We start from the raw sequence: 25211 nt of genomic DNA on the forward strand, positions 1-25211 counted from the left end.
GCCAAGCTCTCAAAATGTTGTTTTGGAGTTTCTCAAGTTAATTATTTGGGGCATGTCATATCATCGGGAGGTGTGGCGGTTGAAGAAAATAAAGTTAAGGCTGTACTTTCATGGCCTACTCCAACTAACGCAAAAGGGGTACGCGGTTTCTTGGGGTTGGCGGGTTATTATCGAAAGTTTATCAAGGGATTTGGAAGTATTGCTGCCCCCTTGCATAAACTAGTTGGCAAAGGCCCTTTTATTTGGAATGAAAAGGCAGAAGTGGCTTTCCAGGAGTTGAAGATTGCCCTGACAACCCCTCCTACTTTGGCTTTGCCCGATTGGTCTCACCCATTTACTGTGGAGTGTGATGCGAGTGGGGTGGGTATAGGAGCTATTCTCACTCAACGTGGAAGACCCTTGGCTTATTTCAGTGCTCCTTTAAAGGGAATCATGTTATCTTGGTCTACATATGAGAAGGAGATGTTAGCTATTGTAAAGGCGGTTCGGAAATGGCGGCACTATTTACTGGGGCGACCTTTTGTGGTGAAAACAGACCATGTCAGTCTCAAGTATTTAATGGAGCAACGAATCACTACCCCAGTTCAGTCCAGATGGCTACCCAAGCTTTTGGGATTTGACTACAAAATTGAATATAAGAAGGGAAGTTTGAACCAAGGCGCAGATGCCCTCTCTCGTACGCCCGAGTTTCATTATCTAAATGTTTCACATCCTTGTTCCACCATTTGGGCCACCATTCAAGAAGAGGTACACACAGACCCTTTTTATTTGAATTTACCTTCATCCTTGCCTATTAAATTTAAAGGTAACCTTGTGAAGCATGATGGAGTTTTGTTTAGAAATGATGCTATATTGTTAAGCTCCAATTCTCCTCTTCTATCCATTGTGCTGGTTATGTGTCACTCCTCTCCCGAAGGAGGCCATTTTGGTTTTCATAAAACCCTTGCTAAGGTGAAGCACAATTTTTGGTGGTTGGGTATGAAAGATTTTGTGAAAAGATATATCCGGGAATGTCATGAGTGTCAACGAGCCAAGACGGACACCATGCAGCCTGCTGGGTTGTTGCAGCCACTTCCGGTTCCAGACAGAATTTGGGAGGACATTAGCATGGATTTCGTGGAAGGATTACCTGCGTCTAACGGGTTTACAGTGATAATGGTGATTGTAGATCGACTCTCAAAATATGCCCACTTTGTTCCTATGCGGCACCCATTTACTGCTGCAAGTGTAGCTCGAGATTTTGTAGCCAACGTTGTCCGCTTGCATGGTATCCCTTCAACCATTGTAAGTGATCGTGATAAAATTTTCATAAGTTCCTTTTGGCAAGCTCTATTCAAGCTGCAAGGGTCGGTTTTATGCATGAGTTCTAGCTATCATCCGCAGACGGATGGACAAACAGAAGTTGTCAATCGGATTCTGGAACAATACTTGCGTTGTTTTGTTTGTGACAAGCCAAAAAAATGGGTGGATTGGCTACCGTGGGCGGAATATAGCTATAATACTTCAGTTCACACTTCCACCAAGCTGATTCCTTTTCAGGTTGTGTATGGACGGCTGCCTCCAAAAATCTTGCCGTATGTTCCAGGAACGACTAAGGTTCAAGCTGTCGAAGACTACCTTCAAGACCGTGATCGGATGCTGAAAACCTTACGAGCCAACCTCTTCAAAGCTCAAGACCGTATGAAGCATTTTGCAGACCAACGCCGTCGTGAATTGGAATTTGAGGTAGGGGATCATGTTTATGTTAAACTACAGCCATATAGACAGTCAAGTGTGGTCTCCCGAACATCAGCTAAGTTAAGTCCGCGTTTTTTTTGGCCCTTACAAAATTCTTGCTAAGGTGGGAAAGGTTGCATATCGGATTGAATTACCTCCTGGTTCCTTAATTCACGATGTGTTTCATGTGAGTTTGTTACGGAAAAGAGAAGGCCCTGTCCCGGAACCGATCCCACCTCCTGTCAACGAACCTGTCCAGTTACAGGTGGCACCTCAACCAGAGGGTATCTTGGAAGAACGAGTCGTGCAGAAAGGGAAATATCGGCCAAAAACAGAGATTTTGGTTAAATGGGTTGGTCAATCAAGGGAAGATGCAACATGGGAAGATAAATGGCGTTTTTCCCGTACTTACCCTCAGTTTCACCTTGAGGACAAGGTGATTTCAAGTTGGGTGGATTGTTATGATGCTAACTAATGGGTGGTGGATTTCTTTCTTTAAAATAGTCTTAGAAGTAGTTGTGCTCTTTCTTTGAAATAGTCTTAGACGTAGTTGCGCGGAAATAAAGGAGATAATGGGGATGCCCACGTTTCCATTTACGGTTATTAGGCCACGTTTCATTTGCAGTTATTTTATTAGAAGTAGTTTACATTTTTCCTTTAAATTGTAATGTTAGCTTTCAGAAAGGGGAGGAAAAAATTGCCCCAATCTCTCTTGTTACTTCTTCTTCATCTCTTTTCTAAATTTCTTTGGCCAGAGGGTCAGCCGTAGACCACCTATCAGTGTGTTTTGCAACATCGAATTATTATTGAAGTTTCTTGATATGGAACAGCTTTCTTTTAGCTGATTTTCTCCAGTATAATGTGTCAGTATTTTGTTAATGTTAACTGAAGTATTGTTGCAATCCATTTTGGTTACCGAGGGGCTGCTGGAAAATACAGCACTGTTTCTGAACAGATGTAAGGAAAACTACTTGAATTAGTTGCAAATTTCTGTTACAATTTCTTGATAATGTGTTTTTGCTTCTTTGCTTTTCCCTGTCGTTTATCTTTGTGCATCTTTTGCACCTGCAAGCAATGGCTCCATTTTCGCTAAGGGGGGTCATAAGTGAATATAAAAACTAATTGAAGGGGGTTCAACATCTAATATATATACATCAAAAATAATTTTAACCATGCATATATAACATAATTTTCCGCTAAAGGGGGTTCGGATGAACCCCCTGACTATAGTGTAGATCCGCCACTGCCTGCAAGGATAATTAAGAAACTGATTGTTTTGTTTTAATAGGATTGCCAAATCTGAAGAGGATCCACATTAAATGTCTTGGAATCAGAGTTTCATATGTTGATTGTTCATCTCTCAGCTCTCCTGAAGAATTAGCGGTAAGTATGATTTTCGGAGTCTTGTAGTCTTCATAGCTACTTTTTGCTTTTAAGAGTTGACATGGCGAATATGCAATCTGCTGCAGAATAGTAATTCACCATGAACTGGAATCAGCAAATGGAAGTTCATTATACGAATGCTGCTACACCTTATAATTCAATTGGAAGTTTTATGGATTTCTTTGGAGGTGTTACATATGACCATGTAAATTATATATTTGCTGATCCTCCTTATGCTCAGGTATTCAGTAGTTCTGCGGAAATCGATCATTTCTTGCTACATTCATGGTGTGCATTCCACTATTTCCATTTTGATCCCACATTGCCACCTTCTGCCCTGTTATGCAAGATTCTGCTAAAAAACCTGTACAACTGAGGGTGCAATTGGAACAAGGATTTGTTTAAACTTGTAGAATTCACTCTGCGACCCTGGACATTTTGTAAATTGTGATTGGATACGCAGATATTACAAATAGTGCTTATGAATATGAAAAAAATGTCTCATGAGGACATGGAAGTTTGTTTATCAAGTATGTGCTGTTCCATTACATACATACATTTACTCTAGCAGTGTGCAAAGAGCAAATTTAGAACCATGCCTTAGTACTCACTGTACAACATGTATCAACTGCATAATTAGCAACTATGCTGCATTTAGAGGACACTAGCTTTCAAATTTCTTTAGCAAACTAGGAACTCCGCTTCAAACTGATAAGCATATGAAAACCTTAGATATACCTCTGGATATCACTTATCTGCAACATGTACATTTTCTTCATGCATCTTCAGTTTCGTCTATACCAAAGTATTAGTCACATGTAAATGTAGAACAGGTGTTTAAATAAAACTGCCATGTGACTTCTCTGATCCTTGCAGGAGAGTTTATATCTATCCATCAGCACCAATCCATACAAATTTGGGTATTCTGAAGCAGGTAGTTTCTCGTATTACGATTATGGTCATGAATATGTGGTGAATGATCATGTATCTGGAATCGAGCATGATAGACATTTAGAGAACCATTCAACTGCCACCGTTAACCAGAATGTAGCTGCAAATGTGCCTAGAGAGGAAATTTCAGGCTCCAATTCACTCACTAATTCTGTGGAATGTAAGTTTCCTTTTCAGTTTCTTCCTACTGCAGTTGATATGTACTAGTTTTAAAAAGAAAACCAACAAAGTTAGAATGTTGAAAGGCTATGTATATGGAAACATCTTCAACAGTTCCTTTTTTAATTCTTTTCACGTGGTGTATATGATTAAATATTGCTAGTAAATGCACCGGAAATAACTTATTGATCACCTACCATGATTTTAACGGCATTGGTCAGCACCCTTTCAGTTCATTCCTACTGTAAAGATGTCTTCCTGTGCTTTCACATTTTATTTACTATTATTTGTCAATTATTTAGCAAACACAAAATTAGATAATCTAACAGCCATATTTATACTAGCCTCAACCGTTATAACACCATAAATCTAGATCGTAACACCCGCTCTCCATCACTCCCATAGTTCTAAGCATTGAGGACGGGGATCTACTGTTCTTTTACATCTCAAGGTTTTAGGTGACATCTCAACACTCACCTTCCAGTAGTTATCTTGCTGTCTTGAAATCCATTGAGCTATAAGCCTCATGTTTGAACGAGTGTTCTGCAGTGTCCACTCAATGTGCATTAGTCAACCAACAAAATTTGACTTGGATGGGTTAGGAGAAGGCGATCCAACAAAATAAACAAATCCTTCTTGTCTGCTAACTCCTTAATGATTCATGCTCATCATATGTGATTGGTCCTGTGATCTGCAGCAATTCACTTAAATGATTCACTGAAGGCACTGAGACGTTTTTCTGCTGTTTCTGTAAAAAGGACCTTTATACAGCATTTCTGAAGACTATCTCTTTTAATACCAATTATGTATGGACGATGAAATGGCCGAGATTCTAGATCGGACAGAGCTTTTATCAAGTTGAAATATGCCTGTAAATACAGGTTATAAGTGAGTGGAGAGTCATTAAATCCGTTAAATACTAGAACATCATACATTCCTAAGTCAAAGTGGTGCTAAGTTTGCTTTATTACACTTTCTACATCCACTCCCCTTTTATTTATGGAGTTTCTAAACACTTCCAACTGCTGTTTCTATGCCAAATTTTTTTCTGAAAAAACTCAAATGGTTTTTTCTTCTTTACGATAACCAGTTATATGTTTCTTTCTGTTTTCCATGAATCAATTTCTGAAAGTTAAATTGTTACAGTTTCCTTTTAGTACGGCAGAAGCATGTTTCAGTACATTCTTCTGTAATGCATTCTGTGCTGTAACCTATGTTGCTCGGACTCGGGAGCGGGTGTCCGATACGGCTGCGGATCCTTCATGATCTAAATATTACGATTTTGGGGTACGGATCCAAGTATGGATATGGGTGCCGGAATTCCGCTAAAAATAATTTAAATATCTAAAAATAGAGTTATATGTCTAAATTATGAGACATTATGTGAAAAACTTACAAGGTATTATGTAGAAAAAACATTGATGAATACAATCCCAAAAGGTGCTATAAGGAAAAGAATTGACATATAAATTTCTATATACAAGGTACTCCATTTTCTTCAATTTCACCTTAGTGCTTGTAATGATTAAAGAAATCATTGTATCTTGTATCATTCCCAAATTTCTGTTGATTTTGGTCAAAGTATCCAAAATTGGTTGACCAAATCCGGTATGGGTCCCACACCCATGTCGTATCAACACAAATGTGACACTGAAATTGAAGAGTCTGAGCATCTTAGGCTGCAACAATATTGATTATGCATATTTGTCATGGATAGAGTTATGAAGGAAATATGTTGATATAAATGCAGCAAAAGGTGTATGGAATATGTTTGTGTTGGACCTTACGCCTTTGAGTATTTGCAGTTTCATTTGTCTCAGGTTTCTGCTTCTGTTACTTGTGCCTATTAATAAAGAGCTTCCTACTTTTATGATACATCCGGTTATGGCTAAGCATGACCCTTTGCTCTTTTTCAGGTCCTAGGGGTCAAATTAATACGCGTAACAGTGAGGTATATACCAAGTTATGTTTCTTTTCTATTTTATTTCATGGTCATTAGTCCGGCTGATGTATAACCACCATAACCTCTACATTCCTTACACATAGTATTAAGTATCTGCATACCACGACAAGAATAGAACTGTTTTTTTGTGTTTGTATTTGTGATTGTAACTATAGCAATGATTTAAAGCAGACAAACAATATAGTAGCTTAATAGTTTTAGAATTACTCTTTTGAAGAACAAGAAAAAATTGCAATAGGATAGCTGCCATTTTCACAAGAAAAAGGTTAAAATGTAGTAGTTACTGGAGGAGTCTTGCATTTTCTCTTCTTGCTAATGTTTTCAGAAAATGCTACTGTCCGCTGAGTAAGAATGGATCATACTTGTTTCTTTACAGCGAGTGAAGAAGCTTTTATTATCCTCTTATGATTTGAATTATTGACTACTTGTTTCATTCATCTATGTTGTAAATTAATGCAGGTTGTTTGGCAAGATAATATTGACCCTGACAACATGACCTATGAGGTTTGATTTGTAAAATTTCTTTCACCTCCACTTACTAGACTTGTATTATCATTATCTTGTGCATCATCAGATATTATCATTATCTAGTGATCCACTTTGAGACACTGAGAATCTCATATCTGAGTTCTTTTAGTGGTTATTAAAGCAGAAATTAGTTTTAAAAGCTGTGAAGGTTGACGTGAAATGCTTATTGCCATGAAAGATCCCTGTAAGATACTGATATATTTTTTGTGGGATCTCTATAACCTCTATCCCTAGAGTAAGTCAAGTCTAGATGGAGTGAAATGGAGAGCAAGGATTCATATAGCTAACATCCACTAGCTTAGGATCGAAACTTAATTGTTGCTGTAGACATGTGTCATGCATTGTTGACGAGAATGGTGGTGTAATGTCGAATGAAAAATGACATCGTGATTTTTGATATAATTTCTTGTTTCAATTTTGATAGTGTCCAGACTGTTTTCTCTAGGTTGAATTAAACATCCTTTTTCATGGGAGGAAATGTCATAGGTCCCTCTTACAAGCCCGTCCCGAGTGGAAGACTAGGATCCCAATAATATTGTCACTTTCAATGCTCTTGCCAAGAGAAATATTTGACTTAAATAGTGGGAGGTAGCAAGTACTGTGGAATTAAACAAGGTGCGACAAGCTAGCCAAGACACCAGGTGAGACAGAGGCGATTTATTTTTTGCAGCACCACTGCGTGGCAGTCATGCCACATGCCCCACACAGAGCAACGTCCAAGTAAATTAGACTAAGTATAAAGCAACGTAAAGCACTCAACAATATACAGGAAATGTAATGATTTATGTATTAGCAGCTGAAATGTGAAGAAGCTTCTAGTCTAGGACTAATATTAGGGATGTGTACACATGATGTGGCAACATCAGGAACAAGTATTCAAGGTCACGTGTTATAATCTCTAGCATCAATAAAAGGAAGGCCCAGATTAAATATCACACAAAATATATTATCGGACGGTAGAAGTCATTATCGATTAGTTATTAATAACTAACTAATGATATGGAGGAAAGGCAGTTATGGATTTGGTACATTTTCTTTCTCAACAAATTTTCTCTCTTTTCTCTCTCGGTAGTTCTCTTCTTCTCTTGTTCCTATTCTAAACTCCTATTCATCTTCTCCATTACTGGAGATGGAATCGCCATTGGAGGAGCTTAATTTCCGGTTATAGTTTCCATTTTTGGTGTAATTCCATTTTGTGTATTGAACTGTATTTCACTGATTAGTAATAAAAAATCCAGTTGTTCCGATTCTCTTTTTACATTTCAAGATTATTACAAGTGGTGTCAGAAGAGGCTTAAATCTTCTGGGTGAATTTAAGAAGTTGGAGCAGAAAGGTACAACAATTTATTACTACCTTGAGAAGTTTGAGGAATTGATGGCATGGGTCTTTGATTAGAAATCCCACAATTCCAGAGGAATTTTCCTTGGGATTCTTTATTGAAGGGCTCAAGGATGAAATCAAGCACACAGGTAAGATGTTGGACCCATTTACATTGAGTCAAGCAGTCGACAAAGCTAGACATCAAGAGAAGGTGTGGGATAGCATGATCAAGAGGAATAAAATGGTGTGGAGTAGGATCCCCCAATCAAACACCAACAACAATTTCAGTTCTAAGCCTACTATCCAAGGGGCTAGGGTGGGGTCTACAAACCCTACAACTAATGCAAACAAGCTTTGGAAGGTGAGAAGGAACCAAGGGCTATGCTTTAAATATGGAGACAAATATTATCAGGGTTACCAGTGTAGAAACAAACATTTGAATACTATATCAGCTGCAGTGGAGTCTAATGAAGAGGAATCAGGGAACCAGCTGGAGAAAGAGAATATACCGACGAGATTCCAGTGGAGATTCCTATGGATGAAGAAATTAGTTTGCATGCCTTGTCAGGTACTATAGTTCCTAATACCATCAAACTTAAAGAGGAATCTAAGAAGAAGAAACTGATAATATTGGTAGACTATGGTAGCACTCATTGCATTGTTTTCTCTGAGTACAACTAAACAAATTGGTTGTGTGATTGAAGAAGCTATTTGAATGAGAGTCACTGTAGCTAATGGGGAAAACTAACGAGTTTGCATTTCCATCCTAAGTTTAAATGGAAGATACAGGGTATTGAGTTTGAAGACACCTTGAGACTTATTAGTTTGGGGGGTAGTGACATGATATTTGGGGGAGATTGGATGAAAAAAATCGCAATCCTGTGTTGTTGGATTTTATGGATTACTCAGCTCAAGTGACATATAAAGGAAGGAGAGTAGAACTCAAGGGTATGTATAATGAAGAGATTCTTCAGAGCATGACTTCGGGCAGCATTAAACAAATGTTAAAGAAGGGGAAAGGGCTATGGGCACATCTTTTCACTGTCACAACATCAGAGGTGGTGGAGAATGAGACTGTACCTGCAACAATTACTAATACATTGGTCCTTTTTGAGGATGTATTTGTAGAACCATCATCACTGCCACCTAAGAGGATGCAGGACCACTTTATTCCCCAGAAACCAGGAGTAGAACCAGCTAGTATCAGACTTTACAGGTACAGTTTCTTTCAGAAAAATGAGACTGAAAAACAAATAAAGGACATGTTAAGTAGCGGCCTTATTCAGCCCAGCTATTCCTCCCTTTCTTCCCTTGTGTTGTTAGTGAAGAAAAAGGATGGGAGTCAGAGGTTTTGCATTAATTACGGGGAGCTTAATAAGCTCACTATTAAGGATAAGTTTCCTATTCCTTTAGTTGATGACTTATTAGATGAACTTAGTGGGTCATTTGTCTTTTCAAAAATTGACTTACAGGCTGGATATCATCAAATTAGAATGAATAAGGAGGACATCTACAAAACAACCTTTTTTGAATTATATTTGGGTCACTATGAATTCAAGGTGATGCCCTTTGGCTTAACTAATGGCCTGACCACTTTTCAAGGGTTAATGAATCAAGTTTTCAAAGACTATTTGAGGCAGTTTGTACTAGTCTTTTTTGATGACATATTAGTGTATAGTCCTATAATGCAAGACCATATTTTACACTTGAAGAAGGTGCTGACTATCTTGAGGAAAAAACACTTGTATGCCAAGAGATCCAAATGCTCTTTTGCGCAATCACAAGTAGAATCCTTGGTTCATATCATCATATCATCACTGGTCATAGTAAATTGATGCAATGGTTAATTGGCCTGGACCCTAAACTCTTAAGGCTTTGAGAGGTTTTTTGGGGTTAACGAGTTACTATAGGAGGTTTATCCAGTCATATGGGGTGATAAGCAAACCTTTAACTAGTTTATTAAGAAGAATTCTTTCCATTGGAATAGTATGGCAGATGCAGCCTTTCAGCATCTAAAATCAGTCATGACTACTGCCCCTCTTCTTTTTTTTGGTGGATTTTTCTAAAACATTTGTGGTGCAGACTAATGCTTACTCCAAGTGAATGGGTGCTGTGCTTATGCAGGAGGGCTGACCTTTAGTTTTTCTCAGTAAAGTTCTATGTCCCAAGTATTGGAGTCCCACATTAGTGGGTTAAAAGGTCATTGGTCTCCTTATATCGTTTTGGGCGATCCTCCTCTCATGAGCTAGTTTTTGAGGTTGAGTTTATCATGGTATTAGAGCCAAACTCACCCAATTCATTGTTTTCAATGTCCTCCTCCTCCTCCTCCCCCCCCCAAAAAAAATCTTATGTTGTCCACGCTCTAGATGTCCAGTCCTGGACGTGCGGGGGTGTGTTGGAGTCCTACATCGGTGGGTTAAAGGGTTTTTGGTCTCCTTATATGGTCTTGGACAATCCTCCCCGCATGAGCTAGCTTTTGAGGTTGAGTTAGGTATAAGGTCTATTTCTTTATCACTAAGCATTGAGGACTACCTATGAAAAGAAATATATGGCTATGTTGGCAGCAGTGGATAGATGGAGGCATTACTTGCAAGGGGGGCACTTCATTATTAGGATAGACCACCAAAGTCTTAAATATTTGCTTGAACGGAAGATTAATATTGCGCTGCAGCAGAAGGGTCTGACTAAGCTACTTGGCCTTAACTACGAAGTACAATACAAGCGGGGGACTGATAACAGGGTGGCTGATGCCCTTTCTAGGAGACAAGAAGAGGAATGCTCTACATATGCCCTTACTTCATCAGAACCAACTTGGATGCAATAGGTTGTTCTTAGTTATGAGCATAATCCAGTCTCCACTTAATTACCCACGAAGTTGATTGCTGATCCTATGGGTAAATCTAACTACACTCTAGTGCATGGTGTCATTAGATACAAACATGAAATTTTCTTGGGTAGAGCCACTAATTTGAGGTCTCAAGTCTTTGAGGCACTGCACTTGTCACCCTTAGGGGAATCATTCAGGATAGCTGGGTACCTACAGAAAAATTCACTCCATTTTCTATTGGCCTAACATGAAACAAGATATGATTGGTGGGTTACAACTTGTGACATTTGCTAGAGGACGAAGAAGAGAACAGAACATCCACCTCAGGCTTGCTTCCGCCTTTACCCGTATCCATCAGTCCTTGGCAAGATATAGCCATGGATTTTGTAGAAGGGTTGCCTCTATCTAACCACAAGGATGCCTCTATCTCACCACAAGGATGTCATACTTATGGTTGTGGATTGATTGACTAAATATGGCCATTTCTTGGCCTTGAAACACCCATTTACAACTCAAAATGGTGCAGATGTGTTATTAGCTGAAATTTACAAATTACATGGGTTGCCTTAGACAATTGTTGTTGATTGAGACCCTATTTTCACTAGTCTCTTTTGGCAACAATTGTTCAAAGCCATGGACACTAAGCTCGCTTTGTCCACCGCCTACCACCTCAGACGGATGGTCAAACAGAGAGGCTTAATCGCTATCTTGAGTCATATCTCCGAGCCATGACCAGTAGTACTAACCCAAAGAAGTGGTTGCAGTGGATACCTTTAGTGTAGTGGTGGTATAACACCAACCATCACACCTCTTTGCAGACGACCCTTTTTGAGGCTCTTTATGGGTATCCACCTTCCCAGTTTCCAATGGGCTCTCTACCCCATTCCATGCGTTCTACAGTTGGTCTTTGTCTTGCTCAATGATAGGCCATGCTTCTGAAATTGAGGGAGAATCTACTGCAGGCCCAATCTTGTATGAAGCTCTTTGCTGATTAAAATCGTACGGAGAGAGTGCTTCAGGAGGGTGATTTAGTTTACCTGAAGCTGCAACCATATCGTCAATCATCAGTGGCTATTCGAAGAAATCTCAAATTAAGCGCTAAGTTTTATGGACCATATAAAATCTTGAAGAAGGTTGGATATGTTGCTTACTTTCTGGATCTACCGGCCGAAGCTACTATTCATCCCATGTTCCATGTTTCGTAGCTGAAAAAATGGGTTGGACCTACTATTTCAGTACAATCACAACTACCAGATTACAATAGGCAAGGTCATGTCTTGATTCAACCGGTCTCGATACTACAACGCTGAATGGAGAAGGTTAACAACAACGTTGGTGTTAAGGTCTTGGTGCAGTGGGCTAACATGAGCCCAGATGAAGCAACTTGGGAGGATTGGGGCTATACTCGTAGTCAGTTTCCCGAGTTTGTCTCAAACATGACCTTGAGGACAAGGTCCTTTTTTACCGAAGGGGTATTTTAATGATTTAGGTGTTAGCAGCTGAAATTTGAAGAAGCTTCTAGTCTAGGACTAATATTAGGAAAGTGTACAAATGACGTGGCAACATTAGGAACAAGTATTCAAGGTCACGTATTATAATCTCTAACATCAAGAAAAGGAAGGCCCAGATTAAATCTCACACAAAATATTTGATCGGATGGCGGAAATCATTATCGATTAGTTATTAATAACTAACTAATGATACAGAGGAAAGGCAGTTATGAATTTGGTACATTTTCCCACTCAATAGATTTTCTCTCTTTTCTCTGTCGCTAATTCTCTTCTTCTCTTGTTCCAATTCTAAACTCCTATTCATTTTCTCCATTACAGGAGTTGGTATCGCCATTGGAGGAACTTAATTTCCAGTTATAGTTTCCATTTTCGGTGTAATTCCATTTCGTGTATTGAATTGTATTTCACTGATTAGTAATAAAAAATCCCAGTTGTTCCGATTCTCTTTTTACATTTCAAAAGTATTACCAGAAACAAGTTCCCAATTTTTATTATTCTCTCATAATATTACAAAGGAAATGCCACACGAATTTTCTAAGGCACACACAACTCTCACTGCCTTAGACAAATTCCAACAACACATAAAAAAACTGTACGATGACGGTTACAAACAGTTACAACTTCTACACTTAGCATCATTTCATTGGACATGGCCTGCATGCTTATCACATGACTGAACTGAACTTATCTAAATTATTCTAAATACAAATCTGAAAATCCAACATATAAAAACATTCAAATTTTGAAATGCAATTGCCCCATGTGACAAGCACATGGGCAGCCTTGCCCTTTAGTTGAATTTGTCATGTTCCAACACTTAGAATATTTTCTAGCTTTCTTTCAACACTTGGAATATTTTAGCTCTAGTTTTTGCTATGCCTTCAAGCCACAACATTGCCTTGTCTGCACTAAGCCTTGTCTGCGCCATGCCACTGCCTGCACCATGCCACTGCCTAGGCCTTGTCAATGTCTGGCCATGCCACTGCCTGCGCCATGCCACTGCCTAGGCTATGTCACTGCCTAGACCTTGTCAATGTCTGGGCCATGCCATCGAATGTGCTATGCTATCATCTCTGTCATGCTAGTGTCTTGTGCCTTGCCAAGCCTATGCCACTGCCTGCACACATGCTTGCTCAGGCGCCATGCGCCTATCGTCGCACATTGTGCCAAGGCTGCCTTGTCGACGTCCCAATACCTTGGTCATCATCAGCTGCACACTATCTTATAGTTAATACAATTACACATTGTTTGTCTAGCCCATGTCAAGGCGATGCCTTGCCGATCATCATGCCTTGGACTGAGGGTCTAATAATGCACCCCTATCAGATAAACTCAACGCTCTCGTCAAGGTTTTGAGATATAATCCTCAATTTGCTTGTCGAATTGCCACAAGTTTTGAGCCTTCTCCCAAACTACATCTTCTTTACTCTTGTTTTTCCAATGTATAAAAAATTTTGTCTTCGTATTTCTTTTGTTGTTTCCCACAACCCAATTATCAAGTATTTTCACTATCTTAGTGTTATACTGTTTCAGATTCAAGGGAGGAGCCCTTTTTGTTTTGTTCCGGCACGAATCTTCAACATCTTCATAATACGGTTTCAGAAAGCTTACATGGGAAGTGGGATGAATCTTTAACCTTTTCGGCAATCTAAACTTATAAGCAACTTCCCCAATTCTTTCAACAACTTCAGATGGACCATCATATCTTGGAATTAGTCCTCTATGCCTCTTCTTGCTCACAATCTTTTTCCAAATTTGAGGAGCGAGCTTTAGAAGCACCTTGTCTCCAATATTGTACTCCACCGCACATCTATGTTGATCTGCATGCTTCTTCATGCGTTTTTGGGCCTTTCGTAAGCTGTCTTGTGCCTCAACAAGCATATCATGTTTGTCTTTTGCATACCGATAAGTAGCAGGGCAACAACAACAACAACAAATCCGGTGTATTCCCACATCGTGAGGTCTGGGGAGGGTAAGATGTACACAGTCCATACCACTGCCTCCGGAGAAGTAGCAAGGCTGTTTCCGATAAGCAGCAGGGCAAATGCCATGAATATTCAGCGTCACTATTTCAAGTGGTGTCATAGGCTGCATGCCTAAGAGGCTAAGACAAATCCAAACAGACTCTTCTCTGTTGCCGCTGACTTGTGCCGCAAACTATGCCGTATCCAACAAGTTTGCCTAGTTATGTTGACTTGCTGGCACAAAATGTCTCAAGTACTCTTTTAGCAAGTGATTGATTCTTTCTGTTTGGTGATCAGTTTGAGGATCATTTGCCGATGGAAAACTTCAAGTCAGTCCCTATCATGCTAAACAAAGTCTGCCAAAATCGAACTATAAACCGCGGATCTCTATCACTCACCATGTCACTTGGCAAACCAAAGAATTTCACCATTCTTACAAAATAGACTTGCAGCAATTTCGGACGAGCAGGTAACTGGTGCAACAATAAAAGAGAGAATATTTTGAAAACATGTCCACCACCACCATTATAGATGCATTCTTATCAACCTTTGGAAACCCAAAAATGAAGTCCATTGAGACAGACAACTATAGCCTTTCAGGAATAGGTAGAGGCTGCAACAAACCTTCCTCTTTCATACGTTTAGTCCCATCCCTTTGGCAAACTTGAGAAGTTCTTACATAAGCTTCAATGTCTTCTTCTATCTTTGGCCAGAAATACACATGGGACAACAAGGCTAGCATCCGTTCAACACCCAATGTCCAACCCAAGGAGTATCATGTACCTTTTTTATCAAGCCTTTACGCAGTCCATTGCCTTGAGGTACTACGATCCTCTCCCTCTTTTGAAATAAAGTAAACCGTCCTCGATCCAATACCCTTTGATTGTCCCATCCTTCACTTGACCCATCCATTTGACATATAGTGGATCATTTGCAGCACATAATTTGATTCTATCAAGAAAGCCAGTTTCAAGTTGAGAAATTGAATATACAACAGCAAATACCTCTTTTCGGCTAAGTGCATCTGCAACTTGGTTATGTTTTCTTGGTTTATGCTCCCAAATGCTCCCAAATGAAATCATATTCAACCAAGAATTCTTGCAACCGTGCTTGCTTTGGACTCAGTTTTTTCTGCGTTTTAAAGAAAGTGTTAGCAACATTATCAGTTCGCACCACGAAGTGAGTACCCAATAAGTACACCCTCCAAGTCTGCAAGCAATGCACTACTGCCACTATTTCTTTTTCATGAGTCGAATACCGCTGTTCCGCATCACTCAATTTCCGACTTTCGAAAGCCACAAGATGACCTTCTTGTACCAACACACCCTAACAACTTTGTCTAATGCGTCAGTATGCACTTCAAAAGGTAACTCAAAATTAGGCAGCTTTAAAACGGGTTTCGAAGCAATGGCTTCCTTCAATGTTTGAAATGCTGCATCACATCTTTAGACCATTCCCACTTGACATATTTTTTCAACAAAGCTGTCAATGCGACTGCTTTCTTTGAGTAATCTGCAATAAACTTGCGATAATAGTTAGCCAACCCGAAGAATGACCTCAAGTCTTTTGACCTTACTAGGCGCCTGCCACTCCACAATTGCTTGCACCTTCTTTGGATTCATTCTTGCTTAGTTTTGACGGGCCAAATGCCCAAGGAATACCAACTTTAAGTGTTCCAAATGATCATCAAGAGAACAACTATAGATGTCAATGTCATCCAAATATACCACGACAAAGTCATCTAAGTAATCAAATAACACATCATTCATCAAGTTGCACTAAGTTGTCGGGGCGTTTGTCAACCCAAACGACATAACAAGAAACTCATATGAACCATACCTCGTGTCACATGTAGTTTGAGGTTCATCTCCTTCCGCTATTCGAACCTGCCAATAACCCGACCGAAGATCAAGTTTAGTGAACCAACATGCTTTGCTCAACCTGTCCATAAGATCTTTCCACCAATGGAACAAGATATTTATTCATCACCGTTACTTTGTCCGAAGCCCAATAATCCACACACATCTTCATTGAACCATCCTGTTTCTTTTGAAACAAAACATGAGCACTAAAAGGAGCCTTAGAAGGCTTGAGTCAAACCAACATCTACTTAATTCATTCAATTATATCCGCAATTCAACCAACTCTTTTGGAGCCATTCTATAAGGAGCTTGTGCAGGAGCAACAGGAACCTGGAAGCAACTCTATCTTGTGGTCAATGTCCCTTTTTGGCGGCAATGTCTTAGGCAATTCAGGAGGTATCACATCAGCAAATTGTTTCAATGCTTGTGCTACACAATCAAACATCTCCACCTTTACATCCGACTTTACTTCTAGCATGGCAGTATGGAAAGTTTCATCACCTTTCTTCAATCCCTTTTCAACCGAAATAACAGAAATGATAGGGGTCTTGATCTTCACTTTCTTGGCTTCTCCATAAGGATCAACCTTAATGAAACTTGGATCGACTTCATTCATGATCATCACTCCATCCAAGTGAGGAAAAGGAACAAAGCAATATTTTCTACGGAAATCAATCCCCAGAATAACTTCAAAATCACCCAATGGCATCACCATCAAGTTATGCTTCCCCGTTCAATTTCCATTCACCATGGGCATATCATAGCTATGCCTACTATGGCTTGTGCTTTGGAACTAACAGTTTGGACTTTTTTCAATTTCAGTCCATATTTTGCAACAACTTTGACATCCACAAATGTATGGGTGGCCGTGCTGCTATCCACCATTGCCATCAACTTTTATCTCAATGCGAATTACAGTAGTATGAGGATTAAAAGACTGGAGAATCTCCAACAACACTCAAAAAATTGATTTGATTAAGTGACAAACCTTAAGGATTCGCCAAAGCAGAAACAACTTCTTGTTCACCCTCACCTTAATTCACATTTCCAGCAAGCATAACATTCACTCTTTCACGATTGGGACGACTCTTGGCCAAATGCAGTCCACCACAAGTCCAACAACCCTTAGTATTGCTATCTTCCCCTTGTTCTTGTTGTTTCCAGCATTCATTGGAGCCTTTCCTTTGTTCATCTTATCATTTTGTCCATCTTACTTCCCTTTCCTTTTCTTCTCAGTCTTTTTCTTAGACTTCAAAGTAGTAGGAATGTCAGAATTAGAACGAGTTGGGCGAAAATTAATCGAGTCCGCGACAACAATTGCATTATATAAGTCTTTCACATTCTGCCTCCTTAATTCATTTTGTGCCCATGCCTGCATTCTTGAAATGAAGTTATGTAACTTGTCTTCATTAGACATGTTTTGAATGTCCAACATCAAGGAGGAAAATTCCTTAATGTAGTCAAGAACTGATCCGTTTTGCCTTAGCCTTTTCAAACGGTCTCTAGCAATCCATAAGGCATTGTTAGGAAGAAATTGGCCCCTCAATTCCTTTTTCAACTTTTCCCAAGTATAAATTCTGGGCAACACTCTCATCATTCGCATTCCGAGTCCTTCACCACAATTTCGCATCACCCGTCAAGTACATCATAGTGATGTTTAACTTGTCTGTTTTAGCAACTCGGGAGTAGAGAAATACTGCTCCATGTCCCATAGGAAATTCTCCAAATCATTGGCACTTCTAGCACCATCAAAAGCTTTAGGCTCCAGAATTTTAACTTTGGAACTGTTTTCATGAGTCTGCCCAGAAGCAGCCACTGCACGTCGCAGTACCACAATTTCTGTCTGCATATTTTCTGTCACCCTGCCTTGGTCCTCAATCAGCAGAGTCATAGTCATGGCTTCAAGAGAATTCAGAAGTTCTGCATTTTGTTCTTCAATATGGGCACGCAATTGTGCTAGTTCTGTACGCAAGGCATTGATATGAGTGATCAAATCAACCAAGCCTTCACTTCATTCGAGTTCGTCAGCAGTGCCAATGAAATTTTGAACTCGTGTAACGTACTCATTTAGTTGAATGTTGGTCACTATTTTCGTACAACAAACCTTTGATACCAGTTGAGACGGAGGCGGTTTATTTTTCGCAGCACCACCGCTTGACAGTCATGTCACACTGCACAACATTAGCTACGCACACATAGCAATGTCTAAGTAAATTAGATCAAGTATAAAGCAATGTAAAGCACTTAATAATATGTAGGAAATAAGTTCCCAACCTTTATTATTCTCTAAGAATATTACAAAGGAAATGCCACACGAATTTTCTAAGGCATACACAACTCTCACTGTCTTAGACAAATTTCAGCAACACATATAAAAAGACTGCACAATGACGGTTACAAACAGTTACAACTTCCACACTTGGCATCATGTCCATGGCCTGCTTGCTTATCATATGACTTCACTGAACTTTTCTAAATTATTCTAAATACAAATATGAAAATCCCACATATAAAAACATTCACATTTCGAAATGCAACTGTCCTATGTGACAAGTACATGGGCAGCCTTGCCCCTTAGCCGAATTTGTCATGTTCCAACACTTTGAATATTTTTTAGCTTTCTTTCAACACTCAGAATATTTCAGCTTCAGACTTGACATGCCTTCAAGCCACAACATTGCTTTGTCTGCACCAAGCCTAGCCTGTGTCATGTCACTTCCTGTGCCATGCCACTGCCTAGACATGTTCTGTGCCATGCCATCGCCTGTGCCATGCTATCATCTGTGCCATGCCAGTGCCTATGCCATGCTAGCGCTTTGCCAAGCCTATGCCACTGGCTGCACGCATGCCCACTCAGGTGCCATGCGCCTGTCGTCGCACATTGTGCCCAAGGTTGCCTTGCCGACGTTCCAGCACCTTGGTCATCATCAGCTGCACACCACCTTATAGTCAATACAACAACACATTGTTTGTCTAGCCCATGTCGAGGTCATTGTACACCTTGACATGCCTTGGACTGAGGGTCTAACACCAGGGGTATAAAGAAAAGAAATATTTGATCAAGATGGTGGACAATTAATTTTTTGATGTTTATTTAATTAAAATTTAAATAAGTAGAGTTTGTTTTGTTTCTATGTTTTAATAAAAATGCTTTGTGTTTTCCAAGGTTGAGATTTAGGCCAAAATAAAGAATAAAAATACTAGAGAAAAAATTAGGCATCTTGTTCAATATGGTTCTTATCATACTGCATGAATAGATTTTGATTGTCTAGGTCAATGAAGTAATGTTGTCTGTTCTAGATGTGAAAATATTTACATGGGCTACATAATCTTGCAGATTCTAGATTTGATTTGGACTGCTTTCCTCTTTCAAATTCTGTCTTAGGATTAGATGATCAAAGCAGAGACATAGATGGCAAATTTGATTTGATTAGCTTTATACTTTGTTTAAGGTCCTTAAAATAATGATTACTCCATGTAGCTAATGACCAGCAAAGTGTTGTTTTGAAGGGTTGCCCTCTAGACATGAAACCAATATTGTGCAACTTAAAGAGATAGACAGCGACTGATTCTCTTTGATTTGATATGCTAGGTTGGACTAGTAGTTATTGTGCTCCTTATTTGAGGGTGTCTTCAGATCAAAAGAGCAAATGCGCTTTGACCTGTCAATATTATGTAAATTATAAGAACAAATATCCATTGGTTCTTTTGAAGATTTAATATGTTAGTTTGGAGCTGTAGGTTATTAACCTTAATGTTAAGATAGGCCATTATTTTCAATTTACCTAAGAGGCCAGGGGTTCATGTTAGAACTTTACTGGTAATGCTTACATTCTAAAAAAGAGAAAACAAAGGGAAATCAGTACCCAAGATAAGAATCCTTCTTACAAAAGCTGTTGTGCTCTATCAATTTATGGTCACATATGGAGTCCCAGACCGACTGTTAAAAAATGTTTGGGTCCTTTAAACACAGTTGAAAAACTTTAGAATTCAACAGAATAACTACGACAACAATGCCTTAGTCCCAAACAAATTTTCGGGATGGCTATGTCATTCATCACTGATCATGTTCTTCATTTAGAAGTTGATAGAATTTGCTTTATTATCAGACTGCCAGCACTAATTATATATGTAATGTTGAAAACTTTGTCCACATATGTTAAATACCCGAGCTAGTGTATGATAAAACTTCCACTTGCGTCAGTTGATCTTCAACTTCTTAAAAATCCTTTTTTATTCTGAGATTGTAACATAAATTTCTTAAAAGTCCTTTGCATGAATACATGCAAAAAGAGGGGAAAAAAAGAAGAAACCAAATATGAAAATCAGGAGATTATTGAGTTTCTTCTTTATTCACTACTATATCTTTTGAGTTGAAAGAGTATTTTGATTTTCACAACTCCTTATGAAATTTTTTTGTATCCGATCATTCTCGTCATTGTACCATTTTGTATACAGTACAGTTGAATGACTATTATTTGAGCGAATTAATTTACTTTCTTGACAAATCATATTATGAAAAGGTTAAATGCCTGATTTTGACTTGAAAAAAAAGAACTAACAGACGTTACAAACTCTTCACTGTTCACATTCTTCTCTGCATATGCTCATCTAAGAAAACAATTGTCTTTTCTTGTAATGATTGTTTCCTCTATCCTTGTTTAAGTGATGATCCGTGAATAATGTTATAGTTTTGCTTTATTATGGATTATTTGGAGATTTATATTGGGGACTTCTGTTTTGTTTTGGATTATTTGAAGATTTATAGTGGAGACTTAGTATAACTTGCCGCTTTAATTCCTTAGATATAATGTGGATTGAATTACAGGAATTACTTGAGTTGGGAGAGGCTGTTGGAACTCAAAGCAGAGGGCTTTCCCAAGATCAAATCTCCTTGCTTCCAATCACAAAATTTAAGTGTGGCTTATTCTCAAGAAAGAAATCAAGAAAGGAAAGGTAGAACAAACCCATTGAGAATCTCTTCCCATACATAAGGGCAACTAATGGAAAAATTAGAACAATGTTTAATTATCCTCTAGCTGTAACATATTAAAATTTTGTTCATATGCTTCTTATTCTGTGTTGACATGTTTTAATCTTCTTCATCTAAATAGTGCTATTTACTATTTACTTTTTCTCAAATATAAGTAGGTACCTTACCACATATTCTATATTACCTAATTCCTTTGGTGGTATCATATCCTTTTTACGTTTTGCCTGGACTTATCTCTTCTAGATTTTTCTTTGATAGATCATCTTGATTGTGGAGTTCAATATGTATGTGGCTGCGTGTGTGTGTGTTTGTTTTTCTCCCCACAGGTAATTGACTTCTGAGATTACTGAATGAAATTCTTTTGTCTTTGTCATTGCTTTAACTATTATAGTACTATTTACTTCCCCCCAAAAAATTTGTTATAGTCTATCATGATTAGCTTGTAGTACTTTGGGCAAGGTTTTGTATCAAAGCGATTTCATTGATCACGATGAATTTTCCTTGTTTCAGGTGTGTGATATGCCAGATGGAGTACAAACGTAATGATCGGCAGATCATGCTTCCCTGCAAACATATCTATCATGCTGGTTGTGGCAGTAGATGGCTAAGTATCAACAAAGTAATCAACTGAACCCTCTCAAAATTATTTTCCTTAATCCATCATTGTATATATATACCAGATTGTTAAGTCATTCATTGATGTGTCAGGCTTGCCCAATTTGCTACTCAGAAGTGGTGATTGATACATTGAAGGGGTGAAGCAAATTTCAAGCATCACAGGGACTGGCATCACATCTTTCTTCTTGGTCAAAGCATTTTCCTTTCTACTTTCGTTCACGTTTTGCTTATAGAATCTTATTTTTCCCGTTCCCTCTGTTACACTAGAGAAGTAGTTTAGTGGTAAATAAGAACAGAAAGAAACACCACATTTGACAGTTTCTTTTGACGATGGAGCTTTGTACCACCTGTTCTATTTTAAATATTCAGCCTTGTTCTCTGAGCTTTGTCACAGAAAAGGGTCTCTGGTTTTAAATATTGCCTGGGGAAAGTACAAAAAAACGAAGGAAGAGCCATTCTTTATCTTTTCTCGATGTCAAATATGTTCTTGTGGGACCTGTTGTGGAAATGATATATTGTAGTGGAAATATTCTTGCATTTCATATAGGGTAATCTCTGTTGAGCTTTTTCAAGGGCTTGTATAACTGTATTGGAGAATTGGACAAGAGCTCTGTAGGTTGATCTGAAAGGAATTGGAAGAGAACAAAGAGACAAAGGAAGTGTGGGGTTTTAGTGGACGTGTGATTAGATCAGTGGGAGGACGGAAACAATGCAAATATCACAAATTCATTTCACTTGTACTTCCATATCTGCTCTCCACAGCTGCATTACAGGTTTTCCATATATGAATGGCTTTTTCTGTTTCCAATTTCTGTCGACTTCTTCAATACCCTTTGGTTCTACCTAGGGGCGGAAAAACGTATCCTACAAAAACATTACCTGCCCAATTTTGGGAGATTATGTTTACTAGTCCTCATTTTTACTTGTCCAATCCAGTTCATCTAAAAGGTTTTTTTTTTTTTTTTTGGGTAAACAGTTCATCTAAAAGTTGAGTTGATTTATAACTTAAATTAATTCATGAGAAACTGGCAAAATAATTTTTTTTTTTTTTAATTTGATATGTTATACATAATGCAATAGTTTTTTAATTAGTTAATACACTTTTTTCTTTGGGTCAATTTTTTGGTGGCTCAAGGGGTTTTTGTTAATTTTCACAGTAGAAATTAAAGAAAAACAAATTGATCCAGCCACAGGCCCAAAATTGAAGTGGAAAAACAACCATAAAAATTGGCCCAGTCCAATAACTTGAATTTGGTTCTCTTCCTACAAATTTGACATTTGTCCTATCATTTTCCATTTTAGCTCTAACCAGGCTTCCTGCTAGCAATTCCCGTAATTTGAGCTTCTATCGTTTTCTTTTGTGGGTCAATTTTTTCCCTCTCGCGCCTTGTGTATGCAAGAAACTCCAGCTCACACAAGAGCCTTCAGTATTCCAAGATCTGTGCCTTTTCTTCGTGTATTCTTCCTTTCCACTAATGTTCCTCACATGTAAGCTTTACTTATCTTCTCTTTCTTTGCATCAAACTCAAGTGGTTGGGGTTTATCCACAGTCGGGTGGATTTGAACGATGTTGCCGTCAGGAGTTCGCAGCACACCCAATCCTCTTCTCTTCTTTTCTTCCTCTATTTTCTTTTCATTGTGTTTGGTGTTATTATGTATTTAAATATTAAAATTAAAATTTTGAATGGCATGATAATTTAAGGACATAAAGTGAAAAAACTGGTATTATTATATTTTGATAATTGTTGTAACTTCTAATATTTTATTTATTCATTGTCTATCATGTTATATCTTGTAATTCATATGATCATTAGTTTCTTGTAACTATGGTCATTAGTTCTCTATGGTCATTAGTGGTCCTAACATATGTAACATCAAGATTATTTATCTACCCACATTACTACTCTTCATTCATCTTATTCATGTAATCAATTATAAATAATGATGTTTCTTCCTTTGTGGTTATATATTAGAGATATGAAAAAGATGATAAGTGTAGAAAAATATTATTTTGTATAGTAGTGAAAGAGAGAGTTGAGACATAGAAAAATATTTCAAGTTTTTAACTATATTTCATATACAAAAGAGACTAATTATATTAGTGAAAGAAAGAGTTGAAATAAAGAAAATATTTCAAGTTTTTAACTATATTCGCTATAAAAAAAGAGAGTTTTATATGTTGCAGGAAGGTATTCTTGTGGTGGAGTTTTGAACTCTTCAACTAATCTGGAGGTGCTTGAGTTGTAAATCGTTGATGGGTTGTATTTTGGAGGGGACAAGTCAAGAGATATACTGCTGGATCGATGTAGATTATGTTGTAGTGAGCTTGAATCTCCTTGAGAGGACGAGATATCCGCGTCCCAGTCAATAAGAAGATTGTTTTATTTTTGTTCATTTTATTATTTCAACTGTAATTTATTGTAATTATGGTATATATTATATCAATAATTTTAGGAAAATTTACATTTTGTTACAGTTTGAAAAATCGTGAATATCAAGATGAGAGATCTCAATATCTCAACATTAGTAGTTTCTTTAAGAGATGGAAGGAAAGTGAGGAAGAGTAAAGTATTTTTCTGATTGCTCAATTCAAATTAAGGAAAGGTAAAAAAGAGCTTTTCTACTTTTTGCAGAAGAAAGGTAAAATTCCTCTATCCAATATATTTAGTGGAAAAAGTGATTCTACATTTCATGTATATAAAGTAGTATTCAAATTTTTGAAATGATGGGGGCTAATGAAATGAGAAAAAATTAGAAAAAATTATCATAAAAATGTGATATTTGCACTTTTGAGAATGAGTTAAAAAACAGTTATAAGTACATAATTATTATTGAAGTAAATCACATGTCATTATTAATTTGCATATGACTTGATATCTTAAATTTGGTTCTAACATATTTTCAAAGAAAGGATAAAAAATATTGAGTAACCATTTAATATTAAATATTTGAATGAGATAAATTGCATTCTAGGAATGAAAAATATCTAAATCATGTTACGAAATTTTTCTTGACTAGTCACATTATTGTGGAAAATAATAATTTGTGAAATATAGTTTGCTGATTGTATGAGCCATGCAAATTCTTTTGATTCAAATATGTGAAAGTGGTGTAAAAAAAATTTGCTAGCCTAGTAAAATATGAGATATGTATGTGGCTAGTTGCACTTGACTTGGAATTGTGTAAAAATACTTAAGCAGGTTATATAAACAAATCAGGTATATTTACTTGAAAAAAATTGTGGTTTATTTTATTAATATAAATCTGCTGTATTTAAAAGTGTTTTTGATGCAAAATAAAAAAAAATTAATGCTATTTGTTGAAAGGGAAAAACAAATTATTTGCTAACTCTATTGTGGAGGTTGAACTAATTATTTTAAATTTAGTTAGTGAAAAAGTGAATTAATCAATCACT

At 37.8% G+C, this 25211-nt stretch overlaps 1 protein-coding gene across 7 annotated transcripts in view; it reads left to right on the forward strand.

The window, feature by feature from the left end:
- LOC107847738 (E3 ubiquitin-protein ligase BIG BROTHER) overlaps positions 1-24442 on the forward strand; it is a 28033-nt gene extending 3591 nt beyond the window's left edge. Inside the window, exons 2-10 of one of the 7 annotated variants that reach the window (XR_007046867.1) lie at positions 3005-3099; positions 3186-3340; positions 3976-4210; positions 6126-6172; positions 6632-6676; positions 21014-21141; positions 21437-21504; positions 21689-21797; positions 21887-21946. Coding sequence is in view for 6 of the 7 variants with exons in the window: in XM_047399007.1 (XP_047254963.1) it covers positions 3200-3340; positions 3976-4210; positions 6126-6172; positions 6632-6676; positions 21014-21141; positions 21689-21797; positions 21887-21937 (756 nt within the window). In the remaining variant the exon portion in view is untranslated. Of the gene's footprint in view, positions 1-2522; positions 2674-3004; positions 3100-3185; positions 3341-3975; positions 4211-6125; positions 6173-6631; positions 6677-21013; positions 21142-21436; positions 21505-21688; positions 21798-21886; positions 22190-23981 lie in introns of those variants that run through there. The other 6 variants (XM_047399007.1, XM_047399008.1, XM_047399006.1 and 3 more) reach the window with 6 other exon arrangements.
- Positions 24443-25211: the final 769 nt, after the last annotated feature.

This window comes from Capsicum annuum, chromosome 11 (genome assembly GCF_002878395.1).
Source record: "Capsicum annuum cultivar UCD-10X-F1 chromosome 11, UCD10Xv1.1, whole genome shotgun sequence".
NCBI classification, from domain to species: domain Eukaryota; kingdom Viridiplantae; phylum Streptophyta; class Magnoliopsida; order Solanales; family Solanaceae; genus Capsicum; species Capsicum annuum.